Below are 27,643 nucleotides of genomic sequence, written 5' to 3'. Positions count from 1 at the left end.
CTTGGCCAGCCCAGGAGCCAGGTGAGCTCGAGATGTCTGAATCACCTCCGGGCCCCAGTCCTGAGAGCAGACTCTTGCCAGCTGTGTAATCTTTTACAGGATTCGACCTTTCCCGTATCTATTCTCTCTCTTCTCGTCTGTTCTTCCTCTGAGCAGCCTTTGGAAAACTATTAGAATCCTATCTCAGTGTCCCTCTTTTGCTCACACACTTTGCTGACAAGAAGCTGTCAGAATGAAAGTAAATCTCCTCAGGCACAACTTCGCCTCACATTCTTTGTGTCCTGCAGACATAAGATGGACTCCAGGTTTCCCGAATCCTCCCGCCTCAGTCCGACCTCCCAGCCTTTGCACTTGCGGGTCCCTCCGCCTGTCACCCTCTCCCACTCGCCATCACACTGTCAGAAAAAGACCTACCCACGACCGCCTCATCGTCCTGGACACCGCGCCCCGAGCTGCAGGCACATGAGCAGGCGCCCCGCACTCGGGGCTTTAGTGTCTGCGGGGGTGAGGGCGGTGAGAGCCCGGAAGACGAGCGTTTACCTGAGGCGGATCCCTCAGCGCCGCCGCCGCCATCGGAGTCTGTGGGCGAAGCGGAGTTTGTGAGGCGTGGAGGTCCCGATCTCAGCCTGTTACGGGTCACCCGGAGGTGCGCCGCCGCCAAGCCTTGGACCCGCCTCTGTGGAAGCCTCTGACGCCTTCTCCTTTAGGACCCCTGGCTCCGAGCCTCCGAGTGGGCGACCCGACCTGAGAAAGACCAAAATGACCGCCACAAGGAAGACGCCAGAAGTCCCGCCCCGAAGCGAAGCCCACGTACGGAAATACCTCTGCCCTGGGCTTTCATTGGCTCAACTCCGCCACCATTGGACGCATTGCCCTCTGGGTAGTGTAGTTTCCACAGCTGCGCAGGAGGAGATTCCCGGCGTTCACCTTGGCCAAGAAACGTTCTGCGCAGCACGGAGAAATATAGCCATTATTTTGTAATAACTTTAAATGAAGTACACGCTATAAAAATATTGAATCACGGGACCCCTGGCGGTCCAGTAGTTAAGACTCCGCGCTTCCACCGCAGGGTAAGATCCCACATATCTCTTGACGGGGCCAAAAAAAAAAAAATTAAATCACTATGTTGTATACGTGAAACCAATATAACATTGTAAATCAGCCATACTTAAATTAAAAAAAGAAAAAAAAAAGGTTCTGGGGCACTGAGAGTGGCGCTGGGAAATGACTAACCTTGGGGGGAAAGGAATGTGATTATCCCTTTTTAAAGGGGCGGTTCGCGCGTTTCTGGGGAGTGTTGTCTGCCACAGATCATTTGTTTAGAGACATTATTCCGGTCTCTGTAAGCTCAAAATGGCCCCGAGGCTAAAAAGATTATTCCAATTATTTCCAAAGGCTACAAATGCGAGCGGACATGTTCTCAGACTCAAAATGCATCCGCTCTTAGCTGGAATGTAATAAACGTGTTCTTGCTATTCAAATACATACAGTTAGAAGTGTTGGTTGTTTCTTAACTCTGTATGTTTAGTTAGGGCCATGACTTGGAAGATGAGTAACGATGTTTAGGCCTCCCTGAAATAGGAGGACAAGAAGTTGTCTCTGCCTCTTGTTTCCCAGAGAACATCTCTCATGCCTGTATCCTCACTGATTGTGTCTAAACCATAAAGCAGAACTGTCTAGCCACTTAATATTTCTTACTCAATGACCAAAGATATATCCAGTTCCTTTAGGAATCTGACATCTATCTCAAATGGAGAGCAACTTATGAAATTGTTTTGGTATAGTGTAGTGCTTGCTCAATGAGTGATAGTGTTCTCAGGCAGAGGGCATGTGCAAAAGGGGCATCTGAACCCCATTATCTCATCTCCTTGCTGGGAGGGGGTTATCATTTCTCCAGTGATTGTTGGGACTGTTGTGCATGAGGAATAGATGATACCGAAAAAAAGTTGTGAAATGCCAATTATAAGGAACTATTTATAATGATTATGTAGTTAGTCAAAGATAGTGGCAGAGATAACTCTGGGGAAGCATCTGAGAAGGGTGAAAAAAGTTAAGACCTCAATAATTTTTATTAGGAGATACTAAAGTCTGAGAAGAGGTGAGTTAAGCTGAGTTCAATTTTTTTCCCTGATTTAAACATTTATTTTTATTTTTATTGACGTATAGTTGATTTATAATATTATGTTAGTTTCAGGTGTACAACAGTGATTCAAAATTTTTATAGATTATACTTCATTTAAAGTTATTACAAAATAATGGCTGTAATTCCCTGTGATGTACAATATACCCTTGTTATTTATTTTCTACATAGCAGTTTGTATCTCTAAGTCCCCTACCCCTATCTTGCCCCTCCCCTCTTCCCTCTCCCCACTGGTAACCACTACTTTGTTCTCTGTATCTGTGAGTCTGTTTCTGTTTTGTTATATTCACTAGTTTGCTGTATTTTTTGGATTCCACATATAAGTGATGTCAAACAGTATTTGTCTCTCTCTTTTTCACTGAGCATACCCTCCAGGTCCATCCATGTTGCTGTAAATGGCAGAATATCATTTTTTATGGCGGAGTGGTATTCCACTGTGTGTGCGCATGCATGCATGTGCGTGTACCACATCTTTTTTATCCATTCATCTGTTGATGGGCACTTAGGTGGCTTCCATATCTTGGCTACTGTAAATAATGCTGCTATGAACATTGGGTGCATGTACCTTTTCAAATTATTATTCTTGTTTTCTTTGGATATATACCCAGGAATGGAATTGCTGGATCACATGGTAGTTCTATTTTCAGTTTTTTGAGAAACCTCCGTTCTGTTTTCCACAGTAGACATTAACTGCTCTGGGACATCCAAGGAATGGGGAAACAATCACGAAAATCCAACAATAACAGCAGCAGCAGCTGAGTCTCCATGAACCTCACTCTGCACCTGCCCCGGGCTGAAGGCTTCACGTGCCATGATAAAGGGACTGTCCCCAGTTCTGCAGCTAGACTCCCAGGTTTGAATCCAGCCTCTTGAATCTGATACTTGTCTGTGGTGTGAACTTGGGGGACCCACTTCATCTTTGTGATCCTGGATTTCCCCAGCAATACAGTAATAGCTCCCAATACCCAGAGTGCTGTGAGAATTAAAAAGAAATGCTCAAAATGCAAATCCTGGAATCCTGGAATCCCGGTACCAGTATGGGCTGTGTTTTGTTGCTTTGACTGACCCTCACAGAGGCTACGGTGAACACCTTCATCACCTCCCTGTCACAGTCAGTGAAGTAAATCTTGGGGAACTCTAGAGTGGCCCACAGATTCCCTGGGATTCCACAATGAGACCTCAGTAACCTGAAGCCACGTCCTCCAGTGGATCAGAGGGTTCTAGGAAGCCCCATTTTTTCTCACAAGCACCTGAGGACAGAAGGGCCCAGAGGTATATGGCTTGGGGATATCACCTGCAGGTGTGGCTGGTGGTGTAGCCACTGCCCACAGAACGGGCACCTCAGCTCCTCCAAAGGCCTGGGCGCAGGGCTGCTCTTTATCCCCATTTTACACAGGAGACAACCCAGAGAGTGGATTGTTTTGCCTGTTGTCCCACTGATGGCTGGCGATGAGATTTAAACCCACGTCGTATGGCCCACGTTTGGGGAGTCTGATCACTGACCTATTCTTTGGCTTCCAGAAGGGCTTCGGAATGTCTATCCTAATACCACCTGGTCCACCTTTCTTTTTTTTTTTTTTGGCTGCATTGGGTCTTTGTTGCTGCACACAGGCTTTCTCTAGTTGCAGCAGGCAGGGGCTACTCTTCGTTGTGGGCGCAGGCTTCTCATTGCAGTGGCTTCTCTTGTTGCAGAGCACGGGCTCTAGAGCGCAGGCTCAGTAGTTGTGGCATACGGGCTTAGCTGCTCCGGGGCATGTGGGATCTTCCTGGACAAGGGCTTGAACCTATGTCCCCTGCATTGGCAGGCGGATTCTTAACCACTGTGCCACCAGGGAAGTCCCACACCTGGTCCACCTTAAAGTCCTGCTCCAACGCACCAATCCCCAAGATAGACCAGGAAAATGGGTGAAAACTACAAAGCAGGGCTTTATTATATTATTAAACGTCTAACTTAGGAAAGTGATGAAGTGTGTTAATAATGCAGATGAATCTATAATGCAAATTAATTAAGTATGATAAATATGAACATTACATCGTGTATAGCATACAAATCTTCAAAAATTAATTTATTTTATTTACCTATTTGGCTGCATCGGGTCTTAGTTGTGGCACGTGGGATTTTAGTTGCGGCATGCAGGATCTTTCATTGCAGTGCGTGGGCTCTCTCTAGTTGTGGTGCGCAGGCTCTAGAGCATGCAGGCTTAATTGCCCCACTGCATGTGGGATCTTAGTTCCCCAACCAGGGATCGAACCCACGTCCCCTGCGTTGGAAGGCAGATTCTTAACCACTGGACCACCAGGGAAGTCCCCAAATTTGCAAAAATTAGGAAATATTTTTCCGGAATTGAAAACAATTATTCCATAAAGCAAAAGAATCACTTACATTATTCAAGGAGTAAAATGGGTAAAATTCCAATATATCTTTGTTATTTCACTGTCCTATTTGTTAAAAGGAAACAGCCCTAACTCATAAAGGAAAACAGCCCAAATGATATGAGCACACATTTTACCAAAGACATACAGATAGCATATACACATCCGAAAAAGTGCTCGTCATGAATCCTTAAGGAAATCCAATTAAACCAACACTGAGATAGCATGACAAACTTACTAAGAGGGCTAAAATTGGGGACTTCCCTGGTGGCGCAGTGGATAAGACTCTGTGCTCCCAATGCAGGGGACCCGGGTTCGATCCCTAGTCAGGGAACTAGATCCCACATGCATGTCACAACTAAGAGTTCACATGCCACAACTAAGGAGCCTACCTGGCACAACTAAGACCTGGCACAACCAAATAAATAAATAAATATTTTTTTAAAAGGAGGGCTAAAATTAAAATAATTAAACAAATCAGGATTCACTAGGATGTGAGGAAATGGAACCCTCATACACTGCTGGTAGGAATGCAAAAAGATAGTCATTTTAGATCAAAATTTGTTAGTTTCTTCCAAAGTTAAACATTCACCTACCCTATGACTCAGACACTGCACTCAAAGTTATTGACAAAAGATAAAATATATTCATTTTAAGAAATGTACACAAATGTTTGTATCACGTTTATTTTTAAATTGTCAAAAATCTGGAAATAACCCAAATGTCCATAAACAGATGAATGAATAAACAAATACCGATTTACCCAAAGATAAGATTACTCAGCAAAAGAAAAGGTGAAGTATTCACATAATGTCATTGATGAATCTCAAAGTAGTTATACAACGTAAAGTAAACCTGGAAAAGGGGTAAATATTTAATGATTCCCACCATATAAATTCTACAAAATGCAAAGGTATTAATTTTAAGTGAAAGTAAATCGATGATTATTTGGAGGGAGGGAAGGGCAGGGAGAGATTATAAAAGGACATGAGGTAAATATACAGCAATGGATATGGCCATTATTATAACTATGATGGTAGTTTCACAGGTTCGTACCTACATCAAACTTATCAAATAGTATACTTTAAATTATGTGTACAAGAAAATGTATAAAGTTTAATTCAATGTAAATTATACCTTTAAATTAAGCTATAAAAAATGCCTTTACATTTCACAAATCTGTGCATCCCTTTTAAGAAAATAAATTTGGGGATGCTATATTGACCACCATGTCTCTCCTCATGCCCTCTGAGAATCAGTCTTGCCTCAGTGGAAGCCAACATTGGTGAGCAATGAAGGACGTTTCCAACCACGTCAACAGGAATACAGACTGGGCCACAAAGCCACATCCCAGGACTACAGATCTCCATTTTCACTACCTTTGTGTTCCCGCCTCTGCAGTAACAGCCTTAAGGAGAATATCAGTGAGAGACTACAGGAATCCACAAACCTTTACATGGGAGACCAGTGGTGAGCTTCCCTGAGCACACTGGGATGGTGACTGATGCAAACTGTGGGGACCTGCCAAGTAGTAAAGGTAAAACGTCTTTGGCCATAGAAATTGGCAGTGACATAAATTTGGCAAGAGCCCTGAGCAGATCAGAGTATAACAAGCCACACATGCTTTCATATAACTCAGACTTAGAGGGGATCTCCTAACTGTGAACATTTGTACAAAACTGAACTCAGATAGATGGCTCCTTTAGTGCCATTATAATCAACAGGAGAATCGCACATTTCCTAAAAAGATAAGGCCTTTACACAGTGTGAACTCTTTGATGTTGAAAGAAAGATTTTTTTGTTGAAGGATTTCCCACATTCATTACTCTTACAAGGTGTTTCACCAGTGTGAACTTTCTGATGACAGTGAAGTCTGGAGCTGAAAGTGATAGATTTCCCACATTCATTGCACTCATAAGGCCGTTCTCCAGTGTGAACTCTGATAACCACAGAGGCCAAACCTACTAGTTAAAGTTTTCCCACATTCACTGCACTTATAAGGCGTTTCTCCAGTGTGAACTCTCTGATGACAATGGAGGCCAGACCTAGCAGTAAAGATTTCCCACATTCATTACACCTATAAGGCCATTCTCCATCATGAACCCTCTGATGATAATGGAGGCCAGTGCTATAGGTAAAAGACTTCACATTCACTGCACTCATAAGGCCTTTCTCCAGTATGAACTCTCTTATGATCATTGAGGCCAGACCTAGCAGTAAAAGATTTCCGACATGCACTGCACTCATAAGGCCTATCTCCTTCGTGAACTCTCTGATGATAACGGAGGTCTTTGCTATAGGTAAAAGACTTCCCGCATTCATTGCACTCATAAGGTGTTTCTCCAGTGTGAACTCCCTGATGATAACGGAGGCCAGACCTATCAGTAAAAGATTTCCCACATTCAGTGCATTCATAAGGCCATTTTCCAGGGTGAACACTCTGTTGCTGAGTAAGGATGGAGCTATAGCTAAAAGACTGTGCACATTCACTGCACACATATAATTTTTCTCCAATGTGACTTTTTTGGGGATAAACAAGCAAAGATTTATAGCTAAAGGATTTCCCACATTTGTTGCACTTGTACTGCCTTGCCCCAGTATGAACTCTTTCATGTTGACTGAGGGTCAAGCTCCAGTTAAAAGATTTGCCACATTCACCACACATGTAAAGCCCTTCTATAGTGTGGACTTTCTGATGCACAACATACAAGGATTTGAACCTGAATGCTTTCCCACAGTCCTGGCACACAAAGACACTGTCTTCCAGTGTGGACACCCTGGTCCTGATCAAGTATGTTTTGGGGGTTGAAGGCTTTCTTGCATTCACCTCAGGTATAATGAATTTTTCTTCTTTGACAACTCACTCCACACTCAGAGATTTTGTTTGGCTTCTCCCAGGAGTGAGTGGCCTGTTGCTGGAGGTGTCCTGACAAGACTAGGAAGTCCTTCCCAAGCTCCCTGCAGGTAAAAGGCTTCCATGACTCCTGGAAATTGCAGCTCTTCACAAGTGAAGCCTTGTCTACACTGCCTAAGAAGGGTTTTTCTCCTATGTGATGCTTCTGGTGTTGTTTGCTTGACCTGAAATAAAAACATTTTGCACATGCCCCACACCTCGAGTTCTGGCTGTGTTGTGTTCCCTGCTGCCCAGCCAACTGGAAAATGTCTCTCAAGACTGGACCACAGGGCTTCCCTGATGGTGCAGTGGTTAAGAATCCACCTGCTAGATAGCAAAGATCAACCAAACTAAAAGCTGGTTCTTTGAGAAGATAAACAAAATTGACAAACCATTAGCCAGACTCATCAAGAAAAAAAGGGAGAAGACTCAAATCAATAGAATTAGAAATGAAAAAGGAGAAGTAACAACTGACACTGCAGAAATACAAAAGATTATGAGAGATTACTATAAGCAACTCTATTCCGATAAAATGGACAACCTGGAAGAAATGGACACATTCTTAGAAATGCACAACCTGCCAAGACTGACTCAGGAAGAAATAGAAAATATGAATAGACCAATCACAAGCACTGAAATTGAAACTGTGATTAAAAATCTTCCATCAAACAAAAGCCCAGGACCAGATGGCTTCACAGGTGAATTCTATCAAACATTTAGAGAAGAGCTAACACCTATCCTTCTCAAACTCTTCCAAAATATAGCAGAGGGAGGAACACTCCCAAACTCATTCTACGAGGCCGACATCACCTTGATACCAAAACCAGGCAAGGATGTCACAAAGAAAGAAAACTACAGGCCAATATCACTGATGAACATAGATGCAAAAATCCTCAACAAAATACTAGCAAACAGAATCCAAGAGCACATTAAAAGGATCATACACCATGATCAAGTGGGGTTTATCCCAGGAATGCAAGGATTCTTCAATATACGCAAATCAATCAATGTAATACACCATATTAACAAGTTGAAGGAGAAAAACCATATGATCATCTCAATAGATGCAGAGAAAGCTTTCGACAAAATTCAACACCCATTTATGATAAAAACCCTGCAGAAAGTAGGTATAGAGGGATCTTTCCTCAACATAATAAAGGCCATATATGACAAACCCACAGCCAACATTGTCCTCAATGGTGAAAAACTGAAACCATTTCCACTAAGATCAGGAACAAGACAAGGCTGCCCACTCTCACCACTCTTATTCAACATAGTTTTGGAAGTTTTAGCCACAGCAATCAGAGAAGAAAAGGAAATAAAAGGAATCCAAATTGGAAAAGAAGAAGTAAAGCTGTCACTGTTTGCAGATGACATGATACTATACATAGAGAATCCTAAAGATGCTACCGAAAAACTACTAGAGCTAATCAATGAATTTGGTAAAGTAGCAGGATATAAAATTAATGTACAGAAATCTCTGGCATTCCTGTACACTAATGATGAAAAATCTGAAAATGAAATCAAGAAAACACTCCCATTTACCATCGCAACAAAAAGAATAAAATATCTAGGAATAAACCTACCTAAGGAGACAAAAGACCTGTATGCAGAAAACTATAAGACACTGATGAAAGAAATTAAAGATGATACAAATAGATGGAGAGATATACCATGCTCCTGGATTGGAAGAATCAATATTGTGAAAATGACTCTACTACCGAAAGCAATCTACAGATTCAATGCAATCCCTATCAAACTACCAATGGCATTTTTCACAGAACTAGAACAAAAAATTTCAAAATTTGTTTGGAAAAACAAAAGGCCCCGAATAGCTAAAGCAATCTTGAGAACGAAAAACGGAGCTGGAGGAATCAGGCTCCCTGACTTCAGACTATACTACAAAGCTACAGTAATTAAGACAGTCTGGTACTGGCATAAAAACAGAAAGATAGATCAGTGGATCAGGATAGAAAGCCCAGAGATAAACCCACGCACATATGGCCAACTTATCTTTGATAAAGGAGGCAGGAATGTACAGTGGAGAAAGGACAGCCTCTTCAATAAGTGGTGCTGGGAAAACTGGACAGGGACATGTAAAAGTTTGAGATTAGATCATTCCCTAGCACCATACACAAAAATAAGCTCAAAATGGATTAAAGACTTAAATGTAAGGCCAGAAACTATCAAACTCTTAGAGGAAAACATAGGTAGAACACTCTATGACATAAATCACAGCAAGATCCTTTTGGACCCACCTCCTAGAGAAATGGAAATAAAAACAAAGATAAACAAATGGGACCTAATGAAACTTCAAAGCTTTTGCACAGCAAAGGAAACCATAAAGAAGACCAAAAGACAACCCTCAGAATGGGAGAAAATATTTGCAAATGAAGCAACTGACAAAGGATTAATCTCCAAAATTTATAAACAGCTCATGCAGCTCAATAGCAAAAAAACAGACAACCCAATCCAAAAATGGGCAGAAGACTTAAATAGGCATTTCTCCAAAGAAGATATACAGACTGCCAACAAACACATGAAAGAATGCTCAACATCATTAATCATTAGAGAAATGCAAATCAAAACTACAATGAGATATCATCTCACACCAGTCAGAATGGCCATCATCAAGAAATCTAGAAACAATAACTGCTGGAGAGGGTGTGGAGAAAAGGGAACACTCTTGCACTGCTGGTGGGAATGTGGATTGGTACAGCCACTATGGAGAACGGTATGGAGGTTCCTTAAAAAACTACAAATAGAACTACCATATGACCCAGCAATCCCACTACTGGGCATATACCCTGAGAAAACCATAATTCAAAAAGAGGCATGTACCAAAATGTTCATTGCAGCTCTATTCACAATAGCCCGGAGCTGGAAACAACCTAAGTGTCCATCATCGGATGAATGGATAAAGAAGATGTGGCACATATATACAATGGAATATTACTCAGCCATAAAAAGAAACGAAACTGAGCTATTTGTAATGAGGTGGATAGACCTAGAGTCTGTCATACAGAGTGAAGTTAGTCAGAAAGAGAAAGACAAATACCGTATGCTAACACATATATACGGAATTTTAAAAAAAAAAATGTCATGAAGAACCTAGGGGCAAAACGGGAATGAAGACGCAGACCTACTTGAGAATGGACTTGAGGATATGGGGAGGGGGAAGGGTGGGCTGTGACAAGGCGAAAGAGAGGCATGGACGTGTATACACTACCAAACGTAAGGTAGATAGATAGTGGGAAGCAGCCGCAGAGCACAGGGAGATCAGCTCGGTGCTTTGTGACCGCCTGGAGGGGTGGGATGGGGAGGGTGGGAGGGAGGGAGATGCATGAGGGAAGGGATGTGGGAACAGATGTATATGTATGACTGATTCACTTTGTTATAAAGCAGAAACTAATTAAAAAAATAAATAAATAAACTTAAAAAAAAAAAATGAAAAAAAAAAAAAAAAAAAAAAGAATCCACCTGCTAATGCAAGGGACATGGGTTCGTGCCCTGGTCTGGGAGGATCTCACGTGCCACAGAGCAACTAGGCCCATGTGCCACAACTACTGAGCCTGCACTCTAGAGCCCATGAGCCACAACTACTGAAGCCCGTACGCCTAGAGCCCGTGCTCCACAATGGGAGAGGCCACCATGGTGAGAAGCCCATGCACCACAGCTAGAGAAAGCCTGTGCACAGCAATGAAGACGCAACACAGCCAAAAATAAATAAATAGATAGATAGATAGATAGATAGATAGATAGATATTTTTTAAAATATATTTAAAAAAAGACTGGACCACACATCTCACAGGGGTGGGTCTTCTGGGAAAATGGAGCTGGACTGGGAGTTCTGGCCTGTGAGATTCCTACAGAAATGCTTTGTTCAAAGGGTACCTCTGCATCCTGTGCTCCACAGCAGCAACCTGAACCAAATAAATACTGGTAAAGTATACGCTGACATTATAGGAATGGGGCAAGCCCATCACAAATGTGCATCCGTCACATCTAGGCATGGGTCCAGGGATACTTTTGAAGACAAGCAGGTTGAACTCTGAAGAAACGGCTGCTGTGCATTGCTGGGCTCCTAAAGTCACCGAACGGTGGATACCCCACCAAGGGAAGGACACAAAGACAGTGTATAACACAAGGAACAGAGGTAGGGTTTACAACTTACTCCTCTGTCATTGGCTTCCTACAGAACCATTCCTGTTGGTTGACATGAGGCTGTGTAGAAGAATGTGAATGTACCCATCCCATGAAAATCAACTCTAACAGAGTAGATACTGTTGAAAGTCAATATAAGGATATATACACACCTCCAAGCACAGCATGTGTGGCCTGACGTTGGAGAGCACTACAGGGAGACCTGTCAAAGAAATGGTTGAGATGTGTGGTTTAGAGAGATGGAGATTACTGCTGGAAGGAAACCAGAGTGGAAATGGTAACTACTAGAACTGACAAGTTGGCAAAGTATCAACAATGTGGACGAACAAATGGCAATGGGATGTGGACACAGGGAATGGAAACAAAACACTGGTTGAATGCGACAGGTCTCTGGTATGGTCTTACACACAGCCCTGGTGTCACACCCCCGCCAACTGCCATTCACCAAGGCCAGGCTCCCTCTGAGCCCACTCTTCCATGACTGGAGTCTTGTCTATCCTGTGATGCACAAAGGATTCTACCCCCAACTCCTAGCTGAGCAAGTACGTGGGACACATGATGCAAGTCCTAAGAGAAAAACAGCGCAAAAGAATGGCCAGTACTGTCCCAGAGCAACTCAGCACAAAAAAGACCAGAGAAAAGAGATCTATGTGAGTGATGCCAGCGAGATGACAGAATAAGAGATACTAGCATTCATTCCCCTTCCAAAAACAATTAGACGGCTCTCAGTGAATAAAAATAGCCCTGGGGTGGGTGCGGGGTACAGCATAAGTGTCCAGTTAAGACAAACAGCAACACAGTGGAGCAAAAGAAGGAGAATACCTGCACAGAAAGGATCTCTGGGAAAACTGGCTTAGCAGAGATGCCTGGATGGTTAGGATCAAGGTACGTAAGTGAGAGCTACTTGTGTCAGCCACTGGGCTTGTGCCATCATGGTCCCTAGTGGCCTGCTCTGTGGAGGACCCTCGCAGGCTTTGTCACTGACAACAAAGAACCCTTCCGATAGCAGCAGACTCCCCAGTTTTCACATTAGAGGATCCTGTAGAGTTCATCAGCATGGATTCCAAAGGAAATCCCCTTAGCCATAACATCCTCAATGGGAGAAAAAGAGGTCAGTGGATTCCCAGCAGTCTTTGTTACCAAAGACTCCAAAAGCCATTGCCACCACTGCATACTACTGCTGCCATGGTCACTGAGGACCCCTACAGTCTTCACCATTCTGATCTCAGCTGACAGATATGCACAGAGACTATACTCCCAGGGTCTTCACTGGAGTCAAAACCACAATACCCTACCCAGTCAGCACCCTTGCATTCACACGTAGGTGAAGCTATTTCTCTAACCAAAATTCACCCCAAAAGGTTGAAAGAAATGACTGATTCAGCACACGTACACACATCAACACAAGGATAAAAGAAACATGAAAAACAAGGAAACATGATACCATCAAAGGGACATAATAATTTTCCAGTAGCCAACCTCAAAGAAATGGAGATCTACGAAACATCAAAGGATTCAAAATAAATGTTTTAAGGAAGCTCAGTGAGGGGGCTTCCCTGGTGGTGCAGTGGTTGAGAATCCACCTGCCAATGCAAGGGACACGGGTTCGAGCCCTGGCCCAGGAATATCCTACATGCCGTGGAGCAACAAAGCCCGTGCACCACAACTACTGAGCCTGCGCTCTAGAGCCCACGAGCCACAACTACTGAAGCCTACACACCTAGAGCTCGTGCTCCACAACAAAAGCCACTGCAATGAGAAGCCCGCGCATTGCAATGAAGAGTAGCCCCAACTTGCCGCAACTAGAGAAAGCCCGAGCGCAGCAACGAAAGCCCAATGCAGCCAAAAATAAATAAAATAACATTTATAAAAAGGAAGCTCAGTGAGCTACAAGAGAACACAGATAGATAACTCAACATGATAAGGAAAATGATACAGGAGCAAAACAAGGAGTTCAGAGAGACAGGAATCATAAAAAGAATCAAACAAATTCTGAAGTTGAAGAATACAACAAATGAAAAGAAAAATGCAACAGACTATCAACAACACACTTGGTCAAGCAGTGGAAAGAATATGTGAACTCAAACACAGGTCATTTATCATCCAGCCAGAGGGGGGAAGAAAGTGAAGTCAGCATAGGTAAACTATGGAATACCATCAAGCAAAAAAATATTTGCATTATTAGAGTCCCAGGAGAAGGAGAGAGAGAAAGAAAAAGTGTCAGAAAGTTTAAAGAAATAATGTCTGACTTCCCAAGTCTGGGAAGAGATGTGGACACCCAATTCATGATGCTCATAGGTCCCTGTACAGATTCATTCCAAAGAGGATATTACCAAGACACATTATAAACAAAACTGTCAGTAAACAAGCAAACAAAGCCAAACAGAATTTTGAAAGCACGAAGAGAAAAGAAACTCCTTCACACAGGGAACCCTCATAAGGCTATCAGTAGATTTTTCAGCAGAAATCTTGCAGCCTAGGAGAGAGTGGGATGATACACAGTTGGTCCTCTGAATCTGTGAATTCTAAACCTGCAGATATGGAGGGTTCACTCTGTTCACTGTACTATGCCATTTTATATAAGGGACTTAAGCAATCCACAGATTTTGGTATCCACAGGGGCTCCGGGAACAAATATCCTGTAGATACTGTATTCAAAACACCGAAGAAAAAAACTGCCAAACAAGAATACTTTACCTAGCAAAGCTGTCCTGCACAATTAAGGAAAGACTTTAGACAAACAAAAGCTGAGGGAGTTCATTGACACTCAGCCTGACTTCTAAGAAATGCCAAAGGGAGAAGAGACTACTTAGTCCTGGGCCTTGCACATTTGTCTTTCTCTCCATCTGAACTCAAGGCCTCTGTTGCAACCATGCTCCACCAGATCACTGGTCAGGCCAAGAAGCATCCTAGCTTGATCCCCCTCTTTGTATTTATTAGAGTGGGAGGTACTGGAGCAGCATTGTATGTCTTGCACCTGGAGTTGTTCAATCCAGATGTCAGCTGGGACAGAAAAAATAACCCAGGGAGTTCCCTGGCAGTCCAGTGGTTAGGACTTGGCATTTTCACTGCTGTGGCTGGGGTTCAATCCCTGGTCTAGGAACTAAGATCCCACAAGCCGCCCAGTGTGGCCAAAGAGGAAAAAAAGAAAGAATAACCCAGAACCCTGGAACAAACTGGGTCCCAATGATCAATACAATTTCTACTCAGTGAATGTCAATTACAGCAAACTGAAGAAAGAAGTTCCAGACTTCTAAATGAAATGTTTCACTATAATGCTTCTTAGAATGAAGGTCTTCCAGAAGCCATCTGCACAATTTTCCACTTAACCAGGAAATATTTCCCCTCTAAATGCATGAAATCACGTTGGTGTTTTGTGTTGGGTTTTACACTGATTAATAAATATCTGAAACTTGAAAAAAAAAAAAAAAAAGCCAAAGGGAGTTCTTCAGGCAGAAATGAAAGGATAATAAATAGAAACATGAAAACATAGGAAAATATAAAACTCACTGGTAAAACTGAGTATGTAGTAAAATTCAGATTACTATAATACTGTGTTGGTGGTATTTAAATCACTCAAGTATAAAAGTTAAAAACAAAAGGATTAGAATAATTATAGCCAAAATAATTTGTTAATGGGTACACAATATAAGAACATGTGAACTGTGACATCAAAAACATAAAATGTGGTGGTGGCAGGGAGAGTAAATTCTGAATGATGTCAGGAAAACTGAATATCCACAGGTAAAAAAAAAATGAAACTGGACCCCTGTCTTATACCACTTACAAAAACTAACTTGAAATAAATTAAAGACTTAAATGTAAGACCTAAAAACGTAAAATTCCTTAAAGACAACCTAAGGAAAAAGTTCTGTGAAATTAGTCCTAGCGATGATTTTTCTGGATATCACCAAAGCACAGGCAATGAAAGCAAAAATAAACAACTAGGACTACACCAAATGAAAATACTTCTGCATAGCAACGCAACAATCAACAACAAAAAAAGGCAATCTACAGAATGGGAGGAAATATTTGCAAGCCATGTATCTGATAAGATGTTACCATCCAAAATATACAAGGTATTCAAAAGACTTAACAAAAAAATAGAGTTAAAAAATGGGCAACGGACGTGGAGAGAATACATACAAACAGCCCACAGTTATATGAAAAATGCTCTTCACTAATAAGGTAGACTTCATTAGGCTCACTACAAGATTATATACCTCAAATCCTTACCTATTAGAGATCAGTACAGCAGATATTAAGCTACAAAAGAAAGGAGAGAGCAGTGTAAACAACCCAGCCCTGGCTATGACAGTAACTACTCAGAAAGCTAGGCAAGGAAGCAGTTCCCATGGTCCATATGTGAGAAGAAGACAACATCCTCTGAAGAAAAGGAAGGGAGGAAAGACAGAGCCCAGTCCAGGTAACTGGGAAGAGTAAGGGGAAAAAAAAGAGTAAGGGACTTACTCTTCAGCGAGGATACAAGTGCAGAGTTCTCCAGCATCACTTCGAGGTACAGGCGTCTCTGAGCCTCATCAAGGAGTCCCCATTCCTCCCAGGAGAAGTACACGGCAATGTCCTCAAAGGTCACACCACCCTGTCATGATTAGTACAAATGAAACTATGAATATTCTCTGAGAACCCACAATCCAACTCCTCACACATCTCCACGATCATCCTCTTTCAAAGCTCCCCACCTCAAAGGAGATACCAGGCCCTGGTGCCACTGATGCCCACGCTCTCCTCAGGGTTCCATTAACTACTGTGCTCAGCACAAAAGATTGGGGGGGCGGGGGGCCTCAGCACATAAATGCCATCTCAGCTCTGGGCCTGCCAAGCAGTTCCGTTGGGGCCTCCCAGATTGTGCCTCCAAGACACAAATTTGGGCTCATGCTTCACCCTTAAGGCCCCAACTCCAGGGCCTGTGGACCATCAGCTCACAATTCTCTCCTTGTGCACATCACTGTGTAGACACATCTCTCACATCTTCAGACCCCACAGTTGCACTTGCCCATCTCTGCCACCTTCCTGCCCCACACCACAGACATCTCCCTGGACTCACCCATGTACTTGGCAAATGGCATCCAGAAGAGTGCTTGAAAATTACTAACATTATTTATACAACACCAGTCCTCTGATGGATCCCACAGCCAGGTAAATTCTCAATGCTGCTTTGATGATGGATGTTGCCTGTGATCTTTGTTTCAATATTAACCACCCAGAGCCACATGTGAATTTCAGATATCCATGACTCTCTTCCACTCCCATGCTGCACTTGCTGTCCATTCAGCCACCACAACCTTCTGCTCTCCACTCAAACTTCATTAAAAGCCCAGTCCCACATGCCCGGCACAGTGACTCTCCCAAGTCCATATTCGCCCCAGACCTTATTCACTAGCAAGAATGAAACATCCTACAACCCATCAAAGCTCACCACCAAATCCTGGTGAATTCATACAGGACTGAATTAGCAGGAGCCCTGCCGCAGTGTCATCTTGTCTCAATTACTCCTATGCCTCCTGGACATAGGAGCAGCTATCTCCAGGCCATTCATCCCCTGGAAGCCTTGGCTACTGGCTCGATCAGCCTACACCATTCCCACTATCACCCCTCTCCCTAATCTCTTTCCGTGAGGTCCAGCAACCCTAATAGTGTCAAGAAAGAAAACGACTCTTAGTATGCACCCTAGTCCTTCTGACTCTCCAACAGCGTTGTCACTAAAACCTGCATTCCCTTCCTAAACAACATCCACAGCTCCACCCTGGTCTACAGAATAGCCACCACGTTTGAAAGTCTCCCTCCTGAAAGCCTTCTCCAGATTTCCAGACCTGTGTGTCCAACTGCCCACTCCACTAACTGTTCTCTGAAACTTTGCAGAGTCTTAACAGGACCAAAACAAAACTTCTGATGTTCCCGAGGAAAATTAACCTACCACCAACTTTCCCATCCCAGTTTGTTGGAGCTTCCATCCTTTCAGCTGATAGGATGAAAAACTCTAGGGTCATCTCTGGCTCCTCCTTTTTCTCCCTCACCTACACCATCCAAAGTCTACTCAGCTCTTTCATTAAAAATGGACCTGGAATCCAACCTTTTCTCCCAGCTCCATGGTCATAACTCTGGTCCATCAACACTCATCTGGATTATAGCAGTAACCTCCTCCTGAATTCCCTGCCACCTGCCTTAACCCCATAATCTCTCCTCCACTGTGTAGCCAGGTGGAGCCTTTTAAACCTAAATAAGACCAACTCCTTTCTCTTATACAAATCTCCCATTATCTCCGTAATAGATGCCCAGATGCTCAGGCAGCCACATGACAGGCCTGGTTCTTGATTCCCTGCTCTTTGTTCTTAACAGAAAGAATGGAGACCTACTGTACCCTGTTCCCAACTCAGTCACACTGAGCATTTGCTCATGCTGCTATATGTTCCTGAGATAACTCCCAAACCATATGTTTACACTGGTTGCCAGAAATAGGAACACCACTATGTTACCGATTGGCCTGCATTGGGGTACTCCCAGGGTCCCCACAGGCAAGAGACAGGAAATCAGCAAGGGAAGTGCCTCAAAACACCACAATTCCAGACACTATACCGCTGATGTCAGGACTAGTGAGGGCCTAGGACATGCTCTCTTTCCTTGTGTAAATTCCTTAAGTTCTTTTTTAACCTCCAGAATATGTGGGAAGAGGAAGGAACCATGGCTGGGTTCCATGTGCACAGGACTCCCCCGTATCCCCACCCAGCCCTGGAACCAGGTGACTTCGGATTAATTTACTAACCTCTGTGTTTCAGTCTTCAGAGCTGCCTATTACCAGATCTCTGACCCTGGACAAGGACTCTACTTATCTGTGCCTCACTGTTCTCATCACGCACATTCCCGACTGTTCCCTCTCTAAGCAGCTTTTTGGTAAACTTTTAAAACTCTAATATAGGGGCTTCCCTGGCAGTCCCGTGGTTAAGATTCTGCGCTTCCACTGCAGGGGACTTGGTTTCTATCTCTGGTTGGGGAACTAAGATCCCACATGCCGAGTGGTGCGGCCAAAAAATAAACAAATAAATAAAACCCTAATACGGACTGTGTCCCTCTTCCATTCACAACTCTCCATGGCTCCCAGGTCCCTCTGTTTGCCAGTCCAGGCGTGAATTCCCCTCACACTCATTGTCCCCTAAAAACAAAGGCTGGACCCCAAGTTTCCAGAAGCCTTTCGGCTCAGTCCTACCTCCAAGACTGTACACATGCCGGTACCTCCGCCTGTGACTCTCTCCCACGAGCCATCACACTGTCTGTGAGAAATAGGGACCCCATCTTCCTGGACACCGCGGCCTGGGCTGCGGGCACGTGAGCAGGCGCCCCAAGTGCTCTATAGCCTCTGACACGGTAAACAAGCCCGACGGAAACCAAGCGGCCTCAACCAGGAAGTAGCCGGAAGTCCAGCCCTGACACGCTTCCTAAGACCGGAAATGCCCCTGTCCTGGTCTTTCATTGGAGCAACACCGCTCTTCTTCTGGTGCAGTGTGTTCTGGGCAATGTAGTTCCCATAACTCCACAGGCCCGCGGGAAGGGGCGCTCCTCATCCGCGCCCGCGGAGAAAAAACCCTGGGCACCTCGAGGGACGCTGGGAAAAGGCGTCCAGGCTTCAGGAGTGAAGGGAGGGGCTTCCTTTCCTCTTAAAGAGGCCGAAGGCGGACTGCAGGGGAGTGTTGTCTGCAGTTCATCAGCCCTGTAAAGTATTTAGAGATGTAGGTGGGGAAAGTTTCCTCTACCCAGTTTTTACCTTTTGAGCTCAAGCTCTGTAACAAAAGGCAATAACAAGAGAAAAACAAACAGGAGTTTATTGACATGTTTATACATACATGAGAGAGACAGGGTTGAGTAACTCAAAGAATTGGGTTAGACACAGGGAGATGTGAGGGCTGACATCTGCAGGCAGAAAGAACCGCGGCCTTAGAAAGGGCCGCAAGTTTGGAGAAGGCGCAGTTACTCTCCGGCTCCACTGTTACCGCTAATATAAGTAATGTTTGTAAAATTCTTACCTAATAAATAATTTAGGACATTAAAATAAAGAAGTGGCTTAGAATTCAATCTTATATAATACCTTCGACAAAGAACAATACATTTGAGGTGTAACAAAGAAAAGAAAAAATACTTGAGTCTCTAGGGATGCCAAATAATGTGGGAAAGTAATGTTGGATAAGAGCTAGTGTTAAAAAAAAAAAAGAGGGCCTCCCTGGTGGCGCAGTGGTTGAGAGTCCGCCTGCCGATGCAGGGGATACGGGTTCGTGCCCCGGTCTGGGAGGATCCCATATGCCGCGGAGCGGCTGGGCCCGTGAGCCATGGCCGCTGGGCCTGCGCATCCGGAGCCTGTGCTCCGCAACGGGAGAGGCCACAACAGTGAGAGGCCCGCATACCGCAAAAAGAAAAAAAAAAAAAAAAGAGACAAAGGCCCAAAATGGAGTCACTTGTGCTAAACGCATGTCAGCATAGCAAGACTTAATATCTGAATCTAACTGCAGTTTTAGCTTCTCCTAAGAATGTCATCTTAACCAGTCAGTCTGGAATTTCCTGGCCAGCACTAGCGAGGTAATTTGCCGGCTAGACTCTTTTTATCCCCCAAAGGAGAGTGCCCTTCGTGAAATAATCTGTTAACCTTAAAAATAAAATAGGGGCTTCCCTCATGGTGCAGTGGTTAAGAATCTGCCTGCCAGTGCAGGGGACACAGGTTCAAGCCTTGCTCTGGGAAGATCCCACATGCCACGGAGCAACTAAGCCCGTGCACCACAACTACTGAGACTGCTCTCTAGAGCCCACGAGCCACAACTACAGAGCCCACGTGCCACAGCTACTGAAGCCCGGGCGCCTAAAGCCCATGCTCTGCAACAAGAGAAGCAACCACAATGAGAAGTCCGTGCACCACAGTGAAGAGTAGACCCTGCTCACCGCAACTAGAGAAAGCCAGCACACAGCAACAAAGACCCAACACAGCCAAAAATAAATTAATTTTTTTAAAAAATAATAAAATAAAAGTTATTTTACCAGCAGAAATGGGTTTATTCAGAAATAGCAGAGAATTATAAATCAGAACAAGCAAGCAATGGCAAAAACCATAGGCAAGTCCAACAAAGGAGAGGGATGTTATTTTACAGAGAAAAGGGAGGAAGTCAGGAGGCATTATTTTGAAAGAAAGTCTATTGGAGAAAAGTGAGAGTTTAGGGTAATGAGGGTTTCTCATCGGTGGAGTTGCTGGGGTACTAGGTTTCTTGTAGGAGATGCAATGTACATCTTTTCCTGTTGCAGCCTGTAACTGATGACTCTTTCCTGTTGATGATTCTTCTGTTGGGGTTTATAATTGACAATTCTTCCTGTAGTTGATGTCCAGTAGTACTTCCTGAGAGCTCCCCTTCTGGTCTCTTGACCACATATTAGTGAGGTTTCCCTTTATCAATGTTCACAAATTCGTTCTTTATGACCTCCTTGTCTCACCCCGCTCTCTGCCCTTAAAAACCTTTCCTTTTCTTTTTTTTTATTTTTTTTTTTTATTTTTATTTTTTTTAATTTATTTTTATTTATTTATTTATTTATTTTTGCGGTAGGCGGGCCTCTCACTGTTGTGGCCTCTCCCCTTGCAGAGCACAGGCTCCGGATGCGCAGGCTCAGCAGCCATGGCTCACGGGCCTAGCCGCTCTGCGGCATGTGGGATCTTCCCAGACCGGGGCACGAACCCGTGTCCCCTGCATCGGCAGGCGGACTCTCAACCACTGCGCCACCAGGGAAGCCCCAAACCTTTCCTTTTCTGTAGCCCTTTGGAACTCCTTTCTAATCGCTAGATGGGATGGTCCCTGATACATGAATCATTCAATAGAGCCAATCAGATCTTCAAATTTAATCAGCTGAATTTTGTTTTTTGCCACTAGTTAGCAAAGTTTGTTATGTAAATTCCTCTTGTGCTGTCTCCAGGCTAATAAGGGTCTAAAGTTGCCTCTGGTGATTAATTTTTGTCCTTTGTAAATTTATGTCTTGCTTTTAGGCAAATAGGGGGAGAACACAGTGCCTTTCTTGCATTAACTGCTTCTTAATTTCCTTTAGTTCAAAATAAATATGTCAAAAAGGCATATTTTTGGGTGAAATGAAAAGGAGGTCATGTTTCAGGGATGGAGTCAGATTCTCACAAGGAAACTAAATAAATGATCAATAGGAATGGGCAAAAGACCTAAACAGACATTTCTCCAAAGGAAAAAAAATTGGGCTGGCCAAAATATTCATTCGGTATTTTCCATAAGATGGCTCTGATAGTGCTTAGTTGTCTTTAACTTCATTCGAAACAATTTTGTTAGATTGTATCATGAGAGCTGTGGTATCAGAGTGCATTAAAAAAAAACATCAAAATTGGTGAATATTTTTGCAGCCATTTTAATATTGAAGATGGAAGAAAAAAAGCAACATTTTCGGCATATTATGCTTTATTATTTCAAGAAAGGTAAAAACACAAATGAAACACAAAAAGGAAAGATGTGTGCAGTGTATGGAGAAAGTGCTGTGACTGATCAAATGTGTCAAAAGTGGTTTTCAAAGTTTTGTGCTGGAGATTTCTTGCTGGATGATGTTCCATGATCAGGTAGGACACTCAAACATGATAGCAATCAAACTGAGATATTGAGAACAATCAACATTATACCATGCAGGAGATAGCTGACATACTGGAAATATCCAAATCAAGTGCTGAAAGTCATTTGCACCAGCTTGGTTATGTTAATCGCTTTAATGTTTGGGTTCCACATAAGTTAAGTGAAAAAAAACCTTCTTAGGCTTCCCTGGTGGCACAGTGGTTGAGAATCTGCCTGCCAATGCAGGGGGCACGGGTTCCAGCCCTGGTCCGAGAGGATCCCACATGCCGCGGAACAACTAAGCCCTGTGCCACAGCTACTAAGCCTGCGCTCTAGAGCCTGTGAGCCACAACTACTGAGCCCACGTGCCACAACTACTGAAGCCCACATGCCTAGAGCCTGTGCTCTGCAACAAGAGAAGCCACCACAATGAGAAGCCTGTGCACTGCAACAAAGAGTAGCCCCTGCTCACTGCAACTAGAGAAAGCCCATGCACAAGAATGAACACCCAATGCAGCCAAAAATAAATAAATTAATTAAATAAATTTATTTTTTAAAAAAACCTTCTTGACCATATTTCCTCACGTGATTCTCTACTGAAATGTAATGAAAACATTGTGTTTTTAAAACAAATTGTGATGGGCAATGAAAAGTAGATACTGTATAATAATGTGGAATGGAAGAGATCATGAGGCAAGCAAAATGAACCACCACCAACCACACCAAAGGCCGGTCTTCGTCCAAAGAAGGTGACAGGTATATGGTGGGATTGGAAGGCAGTCCTCTATTATGAGCACCTTCCAGAAAACCAAATGATTACTTCCAACAAGTACTGCTCCCAATTAGACCAACTGAAAGCAGCACTCGACGAAAGCGTACGGAATTAGTCAACAGAAAACACATAATCTTCCATCAGAATAACACAAGACCACATGTTTCTTTGATGACCAGGCAGAAACTGTTATAACCTGGCTGGGAAGTTCTGATTCATCCGCCATATTCACCAGACATTGAACCTTTGGATTTTCATTTATTTCAGTCTTTACAAAATTCTCTTAATGGAAAAAAATTCAGTTCCCTGGAAAACTGTAAAAAGCACCTGGAACAGTTCTTTGCTAAAAAAGATAAAAAGTTTTGGGAAGGTGGAATTATGAAGTTGCCTGAAAAATGGCAGACGGTAGTGGAACAAAAGGGTGAATACACTGTTCAATAAAGTTCTTGGTGAAAATGAAAAATGTCCTTTATTTTTACTTAAAAACCAAAGGAATTCTTGGCCTACCCAATACACATGGTCAATAGACAAATGAAAAGATGCTCAACATCCTTAGTTATGAGAGAAATACAAATCAAAACTACAATGAGGTACCACCTCACACCAGTCAGAATGACCATCATTAAAATGTCTACAAATAATAAATGCTGGAGAGGGTGTAGAGAAAAGGGAACCCTCCTACACTGTTAGTGGGAATGTAAGTTGGTGCAGCCACAATGGAAAACAGTATGGTGGTTCCTCAAAAAACTAAAAATAGAACTACTATATGATCCTGCAATCCCACACCTGGGGCATATATCCAGACAAAACTATAGTTCAAAAAGATATATGCACCCCTGGGCTTCCCTGGTGGCGCAGTGGTTGAGAGTCCGCCTGCCGATGCAGGGGACATGGGTTCGTGCCCCAGTCCGGGAAGATCCCACATGCCGCAGAGCGGCTGGGCCCCTGAGCCATGGCCGCTGAGCCTGCGTGTCCGGAGCCTGTGCTCCACAACGGGAGAGGCCACAACAGTGAGAGGCCCACGTACTGCAAAAAAAAAAAAAAAAAAAAAAAGATACATGCACCCCTATGTTCACAGAAGCATTATTCACAATAGTCAAGACATGGAAACAACCTAAATGTCCATCAACAGATGAATGGATAAAGAAGAGTGGTACGTATATACAATGGAATACTACTCAGCCATAAAAAAGAATGAAATAAAGCCATTTGCAGCAACATGGATGGACCTAGAGATTATCATACTAAGTAAATCAGAAAGAGAAAGGCAAATACCATATGCTATCACTTATATGTGGAATCTAAAATATGACACAACTGAACCTATCTACGAAAGAGAAAAAGACTACCAGATATAGAGAACAGACTTGTAGCTGCCAAGGGAGAGGGGGGATGGGGGAAGGAAGGAGTGTGAGTTCGGGATTATCAGATGCAAAGAATTATATATAGAGTGGATAAATAACAAGGTCCTACTGTATAGCACAGGGAACTATATCTAATATCCTGTAATAAACCATAATGGAAAAGAATATGAAAAAGAATATATATATATGTATAACTGAATCACTGTCCTGAATAGCAGAAATTAACACAACACTGTAAATCAACTATACTTCAATTTAAAATAAATAAATGGACTTTCCTGGTGGTGCAGTGGTTAAGACTCTGTGCTCTCAATGCAGAAGGCAAGGGGTTCGATCCCTGGTCAAGGAACTAAGATCCCACATCAATTAATCAATCAATCAAGAAAATGTAAAATGGTCCTAAGGATTCTGAAGTAAAGCAAAAATAAAATGGAAGAGACTAGAGAGTTTGGGGCAATTCCCCCTCCCCTGCCCCCACACCTCGCAACTTTTGGATCTTAGTTCCCCAACTAGGGATTGAACCTGGGCCCTTGGCAGTGAGAGTACGGAGTCCTAACCACTGGACCACCAGGGAATTCCCTGGGGCAACTTTAGAAGGGGCAGCCTGGGAAGGCCTATCAGAGGAGGGAATACAAGAATGAGTCTAGAGTGAAGTGAGGAAGGAAGCCATGTGGATGACAAATTAATAAAATATTCAAGTTCTGACAGTGATACGGCTACAATGAGAGAAACACAGGGCTTCCTGGGCATTTACATCCAAAGGGACATTTCTACACACTATCATCACTGAACAATTTAATTGATTCACTTTCCAAATATAAGTAATTGTCTTAAACAGGAAAATAGATTATTAGAATCCAGTTCCTCTTGCTGTTAAACACATGGCAACTACAAAGATAAATCTAGTGATGTTCTCAGTTCCCGGCCTGTCCTGCAACCTTCTCTGATCTAGCAGAGGAGTGGTCATTCTCAAAATTCTTCTCTAGTCCATCTTTGCCCACAAGCTCAACCCTTCCTCTGACCATGACCTTAGCTGTGTAGAGGTTAGGTGTACCACCCACCAGCAGACAGCAGCCTCCAAACAAGTCAGGGCCTGACAACCAACTAGTCTATGGGCCAGCCATGCCCACCAGACTGCCCACAATATTCTATTTCTTTTTTCTTTTTAAAAAAATTTATTCATTTATTTATTTGGCTGCATAGGGTCTTAGTTGTGGCATGCAGGATCTTCGTTGCAGCGTGCGGGATCTTTAGTTGTGTCGTGCGAACTTTTAGTTGCACCACGAATGCGGGATCTAGTTCCCTGACCAGGGATCCTGGGCTCTCTGCACTGGGAGCTCGGAGTCTTAACCACTGAACCACCAGGGAAGTCCCTCTATTTCTTTCTTAGACTGACTATCAGTTTTTCATCGACATTATCTAATTGCTTTTTACATGCCAGTAGAATGCCTGTTACATGCCTGTAGTAAAAAATATAATGCAAGGGACTTCCCTGGTGGCACAATGGTTAAGAATCTGCCTGCCAATGCAGGGGACACGGGTTTTAGCCCTGGTCCAGGAAGATCCCACACGCAGCGGAGCAACTAAGCCCTTGTGCCACAACTACTGAGCCTGTGCTCTAGAGCCTCCGAGCCACAACTACAGAAGCCCATGCGTCACAACTGCTGAAGGCCCCGCGCCTAGAGCCTGTGCATCACAACGAGAAGCCACCACGATGAGAAGCCTGCGCACTGCAACGACGAGTTGCCCCTGCTTACCGGAGCTAGAGAAAGCCCACGTGCAGCAACAAAGACCCAACGCAGCCAAAAATAAATTAATTAATAAATTTAAAAAATATATATATACATACAATGCAAGAGGCTTCAAATTTTAAAAAGAGTTTATTTGGAGTCTTAAGACTTGCAATTCAGGAGACACAGATACAGGCAACCCCTAAAGAGTGTTCAGGGAAGAAAGAGTCAGGGGCTTATAAAGCAAAAAGCCCTGAGGTTGTTAAAGTTGCCTGGTTGAGAATTGACATTGACTCTCACTCAGAAAATAGTTGTCCTTAAGGAATCCTGAGTTATTTTAGGGTAAGGGTCAGATAAATAGCTTGAGTTTCTGACAGGTATTCTCTACGACTTCATCAGGTCAAAAGGTCAGAGTCCATCCAAATGAGACATGCATAACTCACACTCCCTAAACATGCTACAGCAGCATGTTTCCCAAGTGCAGCATTTTGACATATTAAATATCTTAATAAGAAACAGACATATATGTATAATCGAGACAGGAAGACAAGAGCGTGCCCATCTTGGAAAATGACTGGGGGATGGCCTTGAGCAAACAGGCCCAACACCTGAAGACTTCGGGTTTTTTTGGTTTTTTGCGGGGGGAGGGGTGCTTCACCACGTCACCTTTGGAACCCAGGCCCCCTGAAGTGGAAGTTCGGAGTCTTAACCACTGGACTGCCAGGGAATTCCCCAAGGCTCTGGTCTTTGAGTCAATAACCAGAGACCCATAGGACTAAAAGATTAGTTCTATCTCTGTTCCACTGATGTATGTACATAGTTTTCAAAGGACAAAAGCGGGGCTGTAAATCCGCCATGTAAGATATAAAGGCCTGACACACATTCCTAAGTTGTTTTTGCAGGAAGCAGACCCGCCCCCGCCCCCGACTCAGGCACTCAGGATATTGGCCCTGGGTAGTTAAGGTGCAGATTAAGGGAATGATTTCAATGGGCCCAGACTCTTGCTTATTCCCATATATAGAAAAGCGCTAAATTCCTTAACTTGAGATATCTGCTTTTCTTTATTTTTTAATTTTTTTGAATTTATTTTTGGCTGTGTTGGGTCTTCATTGCTGCACGAGGACTTTCTCTAGTTGTGCCAAGTCAGGGCTGCTCTATCTTTGCGGGTTCCTCACTGTGGTGGCTTCTCTTGTTGTGGAGTACAGGTTCTAGGTGCACACGCTTTAGTAGTTGCGGCACGCGGGCGCTAGAGCGCAGGCTCAGTAGTTGGGGTGCACGGGCTTAAGTTGCTCCGCGGAAAGTGGGATCTTCCCGGACCAGGGCTCGAACCCGAGTCCCCTGCATTGGCAGGCGGATTCTTAACCACTGCGCCACCAGGGAAGTCCTGCTTTTCTTTAATTAACAGTAATCTTTTGATGTTCCGACTACATAGTCTTTGTTGCAAAAACTCCTCTAGATCCTGGCTCCTCCCTGACCTTTTCAACTATCTGAGAGGCTGCCTCCCGGGCTTGAAGTCCTCAGAAAACCCGCCAAATAAAGCAGAATTCTCAACTTTTAGGTTGTGCATTTTTTTTCAGTCAACATGCGTGTGAAGAGCCCTCTG

At 43.5% G+C, this 27,643-nt stretch overlaps 1 protein-coding gene across 6 annotated transcripts in view; it reads right to left on the bottom strand.

The window, feature by feature from the left end:
* The window catches only part of LOC308606583 (zinc finger protein 154-like), a 289,896-nt gene that overhangs the window by 25,215 nt on the left and 237,038 nt on the right, over positions 1 to 27,643 (bottom strand). For 2 of the 6 annotated variants that reach the window (XM_081217642.1, XM_081217645.1), the window contains exons 1-3: positions 16,041 to 16,160; positions 11,723 to 11,772; positions 541 to 744 (exon numbers count right to left, since the gene is read on the bottom strand). In XM_081217642.1, coding sequence (XP_081073768.1) covers positions 541 to 573 — 33 coding nt within the window. In that variant the 5' untranslated portion in view covers positions 574 to 744; positions 11,723 to 11,772; positions 16,041 to 16,160. Of the gene's footprint in view, positions 1 to 540; positions 745 to 11,722; positions 11,773 to 16,040; positions 16,171 to 18,792; positions 18,911 to 27,643 lie in introns of those variants that run through there. The other 4 variants (XM_081217646.1, XM_081217644.1, XM_081217643.1 and 1 more) reach the window with 4 other exon arrangements.

This window comes from Mesoplodon bidens (genome assembly GCF_964165515.1).
Source record: "Mesoplodon bidens genome assembly, chromosome: 18".
In the NCBI taxonomy this organism is placed as follows: domain Eukaryota; kingdom Metazoa; phylum Chordata; class Mammalia; order Artiodactyla; family Ziphiidae; genus Mesoplodon; species Mesoplodon bidens.
The sequence above is the reverse complement of the archived record's forward strand: the minus strand, read 5'-3'. Positions and strand labels throughout refer to the sequence as shown.